Source organism: Phaenicophaeus curvirostris, chromosome 2 (genome assembly GCF_032191515.1).
Source record: "Phaenicophaeus curvirostris isolate KB17595 chromosome 2, BPBGC_Pcur_1.0, whole genome shotgun sequence".
Classification (NCBI taxonomy): domain Eukaryota; kingdom Metazoa; phylum Chordata; class Aves; order Cuculiformes; family Cuculidae; genus Phaenicophaeus; species Phaenicophaeus curvirostris.
Window position 1 is genome coordinate 27,268,533 of NC_091393.1, and position 6,431 is coordinate 27,274,963.

Sequence of the window (6,431 nt, forward strand, 5' to 3'; positions counted from 1 at the left end):
TCCCATTATCCTTAACTTATAAATACTTTAAAATATGCTGTAATATATAAATGTTCCTGCAAGTTGAACGTTCCCAATTTCCAAACAGACTAAAATACAAATAATAAAGTAGCACAGAGTGAAAACTAAAATTGCATCTGGCACTGTTGGTGAACAATGTATGGATGTGCATCTTTGATTCTTAACACTTTTAACTTTACAGTTCCCTATAGAGATGTGAATTTTCATTTAAAGTGCACTGTTCTTTACTAACTAGTGTGTTTTGCATTTATGTAAAATAAATACAAACCTGAATATGAATTCACATTTTCTGTTCTTTTTCTTTTTTCTCTCACTTCCTCTTTCAGGAACTTGAATTTCAGGATCTGACGGCAGTTTTACACTGTATTCACTCCTTTATAGCAGCAAAAGTGGCATCTGTGGATCCAGTATTCATAGACAGTCAGAGTATTGCAAGAAAATATATGTACAGTAACTGATATCAGAGTATATGTCGTGACTATGGAAAATAAATTATTTTCTTAAAGAAAGTAGCTATTTCATGCACAATATTGCAACTTTGTGATTTTATAAGAAGTATATAGTTGTGTTACTTGTAACATTAAGACTTTTCACAATGTGTTAAGCATCTCGAATCTATGAGTTAAAAATATTAAGTCAAACTGAATCAGTTTGTCATCTTCAGCATTAATCTAAAATTCTAAGTGAATATTCATTCAATGATATTCGTGGTGCCATTTTGGTTTCTGTTCTGATGATCATGCAGACTCCCCCTTGTTTGACAGAAAAGTGGAATAATATTTGAAAAATTTATGTCCAAAATTTGGCCTTTAAGTCTGTTTTGAAAAATGCTGGGCACACAGCCAATTTTTACAGTCTTTACTACAGAAAACCATTAATAATAATTAATTAATAATAATTAATGGTTTTCCAGCTTCCATAGGTAGAGTTCTAGTGAAGTGTCCTGCTAAAGTGAAAACCTACATTTACTCTGTCCTAAGTTATCTTGCTTCTATATGTTTGAAAAATTATAGCCATGTTCTTTCAAGGACTAAAAGTTTAGCTCTGGCAAAACACTAAGTATTCTGTTCCCAGTCGAGGAAGGGACTTAAGCACATACTTGACTTTAAGCATATTAAGCAGCCCCAGCATATGCACAAGGTAATGTTAAGGATGCATTTAAGTATCATGGTGGATCAACTGGAAAGCTTTAGACTTTGCTACGAAGCCTTACTGTAGGCACTCAGTTTTAAAAAACTTGCCAGAGGGTTTTCTTATCTATTAATAAAGCTTGCATGAATCAATCATTTATTCATTCATAGATTGCCTTGACACCGTCCTTTGATGTCATGCCCTGTATGGTTGAGAACAGCTTCTTTCGTAGCTGTTTTGTTTGGAGGAGGAGGATGCCACTACTGGGTAAACATAAGAAAGCAGAAAGATTTTTCTGGGCCATCTAATTTTTTTTTTTTCAGCCCTAACCCTCACTTATACACAAGTGAAGTGGGTTTTCATAGAATCGTAGAGTAGTTTGGGTTGGAAGGGACCTTAAAGCCCATCCAGTTCCACCCCTGCCATGGGCAGGGACACCTCCCACTCGACCAGGCTGCCCAAGCCCCACCCAACCTGGCCTTGAACACCTCCAGGGAGGTTTTGTCCTTGCTAAGGAAAAAATATTGTTCTACTTTTGACATATTCCTAACCTTCCTTCTGAAATCATCTTCTCACATACACAGATAATACTTCCTGCTATGTAAAAATGATATGAAAGGAGGGCATTTTAATCTGAGGGCGTATTCCCTGTAATACCAAATATTTCAGACTTCTGTGACAGAAGTCTCAGATCAACAAAAATATCCTAAATAGATAAAATGGATATGGAACAAATTCATTTCAGAGGTCTACTGAAGCGTCCTGATAAAGGAAAAGCCTAAAATTACTCTGTCCTAAGGAAAAGAGGTAGGTGCCTTTAAATGATCTCAGGTGAAGAGTGTTTTTACATAACTTCAGTGCTTAAATTCAGTCAGAGAAGTTTCCCCTTTCAGGTTAAAAAAAAATAATCAAAACATTGTCTTTCTCAAACATCCTTTTATTCAAAATTTTTTTATTTAATTTAATTTTCAGCTTTCCATTTCAGCTCTTTATAGTCAAAGACATTATAACATTGACAAATTATACCATTAAAATTAGTATATCTTTCATGCAGTTAATTATCAGTTATTAACATGAACAATCATACATAACAGAGTGTTTGTAGGATAAGGAATGATAGAATTCCTTCGATTTTTATTTCTGCTCTTCCATCTTGTTGCAAGTTCAAGACTAACATGGAACAATTGAAAACTGTACCACCTAGTACTAAACTGATACTACAGTCAGGCCTCTAGACATAATATTTTAAATACCTTGTGACTAAAAATAAAGCTTATTACCACAAATACTGTTAATAAAAATTTAAAGGAATGTAAGATTAGTTTATTAAATAATTTGTCATTTCACCAAAAGGTTCTCCAATGCAAAATGAGCATTGTTATTTTTTTCCATGCAAGAGCAGCCAGATATTGCACGTTTTCTTTAGCCACCTTCAGATTTTTTATATGAATTTACTTATCCTGATTTGAAGTATTGCTGCTGTTTGTGTCTTTGAATTTCTAAACTTGTTTCATCTTTTGGTGAGCTACGTTCTGTCCTGTTTTTGCAAGACAGTAGTTTCCTTCTGATATATCCAAATCATTCTCAAGGAATGTTTTAGAGACATTTCTTACAAATTCATAGAATCATAGAATCACCAGGTTGGAAGAGACCCACCAGATCATCAAGTCCAACCATTCCTATCAAACACTAATCCATGTCCCTCTGGATTTTAGGGTTAATCTTAGAAGTATATTTTTAATGAGGAACCTGCAGGTCCTTGTTAGCTCATTTCCTTTTTCCTTCATTCCACTTTCTGCAACAATCTCAATGTAGGGACTAAAAGCCAGTCTTCTTTGGAAGCTGCCAGAGCCTGAGGAAAGCTGATGGACTGCAAGTTACTCAGCTATTATGTAGGTTGTACAGGACTTCCAGAACACTTTGTGTGTCTTTGTATTTCTCCTAACAGGCTCACACATAGCTCATATATGACAATGCTGAGCTTCCAATTCATTTGGTTGCTTATATTCATCTGTTACTGATTTTTGTTGTCATTTTGTCATTGCCATCAGAGTGTGTGTCATGCAGCACGTATGCATTCTTCCCTGTCAAATTTCTCGCACCACTTTTCAGCTCGCTAGAGACCTCGAAGTAGTAGGAGTCATAAATGGCGAATAGATATGCTAGTGAGTTGGTACCTTCCACAGTCTTCCCTCACGAATTGCACATTGAGGCAGAAGAAAGTTGCTTTATGGTGAATGGGGAGCTGGAATATCAAATATTTAATTACTAATCCAAACAGAAACAAAGTTTAATATGCTTTGTTGCGCGCTTGTGATAAATTAAGCTTTAGTCTTTGATTCATTAAGCTTTAGTCTTACTACCTCACTATTAATTTGTGTATAAATTTCCTTTTTATTTTTTTTCTAGAGAGACAAAGTGGTACCAGTATTGAATAAGGGGTAGGAGGAGAGAGGCATTTGGTGCAGCAGAGCCATGAACAGCAGGCTGGGGAAAGAAGCCTATAGACACAGAGTTAGAAAATTGCACACCATCACAAAACCAAGATAATTCTTTATGAGTAAAAAAATAGGATAATCTCAATATATCTTGAATATGTCTTTAATTTAAACTCAAAAATCGTTTAATAGGATAAAAGTTATCCCATTTACAAACAAGATTTTGAACAAATGGATAGTACCATTCATTCAGGTGCTTGCCAAACCTCTCTCCATCTTCTCCCAGCAGTCTTGGCTGACTGGGGAAGTTCCACTGGACTGGAGGCTGGCAGATGTTATACCTATTTACAAGAAGGGCTGGAGGGAGGATCCAGGAAACTCCAGGCCTGTCAGTCTGACCTCAGTGCCAGGGAAAGTCATGGAGCAGGTGATCTTGAGTGCTATCATGAAGCACATGCAAGAGAACTGGGTGATCAGGCCCAGTCAACATGGGTTCACAAAAGGCAGGTCTTGCCAAACTAACCTGATCGCCTTCTGTGACAAGGTGATCTGCTTGATGTATGAGGGAAAGGCTGGGAAGAAGTGTACCTGGTCTTTAGTAAAGCATTTGACACAGTATCTCACAATTAGCCTAGAGAAGAGGAGGCTGAGGGGAGACTTTATCACTGTCTACAACTGCCTTAAATGAGGTTGTATAGAGGTGAATGTTGGTCTCTTCTCCCAAGTAAGAGGTGACAGGACAAGAGGGAATGGCCTCAAACAGCGTCAGGGGAAGTTTAGATTAGACATTAGGAAAATTTTCTTCTCTGAAAGGATTAACGGGCACAGGAGGGGGTTGAGTCCCCATCCGTGGAAGAGTTCAAAAGGTGGGTAGATGAGGTGCCTGTGGTCATGCTTTTGTAGTGAACAGGTATGGTTGGAGCTGACGATCTCTAATGTCTTTTCAAACTCAATGATTCTATGATTTAAATCAGAGCAATGCTCATCAGTGACGTATAAGTTAATGAGTGGTACAGCATGGACTTGAGCATTGGATTTTAATCATACCGTTGATTTGTTAAAATGGGCATTCTAAGGCCCTACATTGATTAAAATCTACAGAAACAAATCCTATGCACTGTTGAGCTAGAGTCAGCTCTGCTCTGTTCCGGTGAGCGGCTTGGTTGTGCTACCCTTTTTAATCCATGTTTAGTAGAGGAGATGTGACCAGACCCTGCCATATGGCCTCAGAAATAGAAGACAGACCCTCACAATTTTAGTTATAAATGTAGGTGTTGCCAGATAGTGTCACTGCCTTCACTGGGGGCAGGGTCTCACCCAGTAGAGCTGACCTGTATTATTTAATTTTATTGTTTCTTATACTCCTAAATCATAGTATTATACTATTGAGGCTGTGCTGATCCAAAGCTCAAGTTCTGGAAATCTGACTTAATTCTTTTCACACCTGGAACTCAGAAAAGGCATTTCCAAGTGATTTCCCCACTTGAGCCAGTAGGCCTGGAGCTTAAACAAGAATTTTTCAGGGGAAGGGAGTGGCTAAGATCTGACAAAATTTGCAACCGTGAATCTAAAATCCTGTCTTATGTCTGAACTACATTAATTCATAAGTAACTTCAGACAAGCCATGCTTTTTCCACAAAACCTTTAATATGCAGTCAGATCTTTGTAGTGGCATAAGCAGCATTTAAAATGCCTGATTTCTTTTAAGTAGATTTCCATAAATGCCTCTACTGAAATACTCTCAGTATTTCATAGCACCTTCCTACCCATTAAAATACCTCCTCTATCAGTGTTGAAAGTGGGGTATGTGTGGTGACAATACAATTTATCTGCTTTATATTGACTGCTGTGGTTAATTTTTGGATTAATATAGTTTGCCTATGTCCTCCTGTAAACTTCTAGGGGCAGAGAGGGTGAACATGCTGTCAAGAGTGATGAAGAGAATTTACAGGTGACTTCTGTCCTTCTTTCTAATTGATGGAAAATGTACCAAAGCTCTACAAAAATGGAAGAAAGTGAGAGGTGGACAGGTAGACAGACTGCAATCTTAATATCCTCCTTTAGCATGCAAGCTAAAAGTACCTGTCATTCTTGGAATTTCATAGAGATATCCTTCCTTCAGTGTAGTCCTCTTTAAATCGCTATTTATTGAGTTATGGCTCTTGAGCAGGAAAATATATCAAAGAAAATAATGTAAAATATATCATTTAATCATATATTCTGTTTCTTAGCTTATGCTTGAAAAATGTTTATGTACTTCTGTCTTGAAGCACGTAGAGAAGAGATTGTCTTATGTGAAGTTAAAGACCTTGTAGTAAATTTTTTAGGAAATACAAAAGGGATTTGTGTCTCATGCAAGATGAAATTGAAGATGTATTTTAATCTGGTTCAAGCAGAGAAACTCTTCAAGTAAAATCTTTTTGTTAAATTTGAAGTTATTATATTCCATGCAATTGAGCCAAAATCCACAGCTATTGTAAGTCCTGGTTACTTAAACAGAACTTAACCTGAAAAAATGACAAAAATATATACAATTTTATGTAATCCACAGGGGAAGAAAAAACATTTCTTTTCTAATATGCCCTTGGGGCACAGCTGCTTACATTGTCAGTAAAAGGATTCATTCTTACAGAGACACCTGCTGACTTTTCAGTAAGGAACCAAGCTCAAACTATTAGGACTGAAAGCTGTAATCTTTTATTCAGAGAGATTGCCTGGTGCCCTGTAAGAGTGTGGTTATGCAAGTATTCAGACCTCTAGTCTAGGCATATCACAGGCTCTTTTTTTCAGTGCAAATACATTCTCTTTTGTGCAAGTCCACCCTACATCAGGAGCTGTGAG

The 6,431-nt window shown here is 37.0% G+C and overlaps 1 protein-coding gene across 1 annotated transcript in view; it reads left to right on the top strand.

Annotated features, from left to right (window-relative positions):
* Positions 1–479, top strand: part of SNTG2 (syntrophin gamma 2) — a 269,256-nt gene extending 268,777 nt beyond the window's left edge. The window contains exon 17 of the mRNA XM_069851590.1: positions 348–479. Within this exon, the coding sequence (XP_069707691.1) occupies positions 348–479 (132 nt within the window). The remainder of the gene's footprint in view (positions 1–347) is intronic.
* Positions 480–6,431: the final 5,952 nt, after the last annotated feature.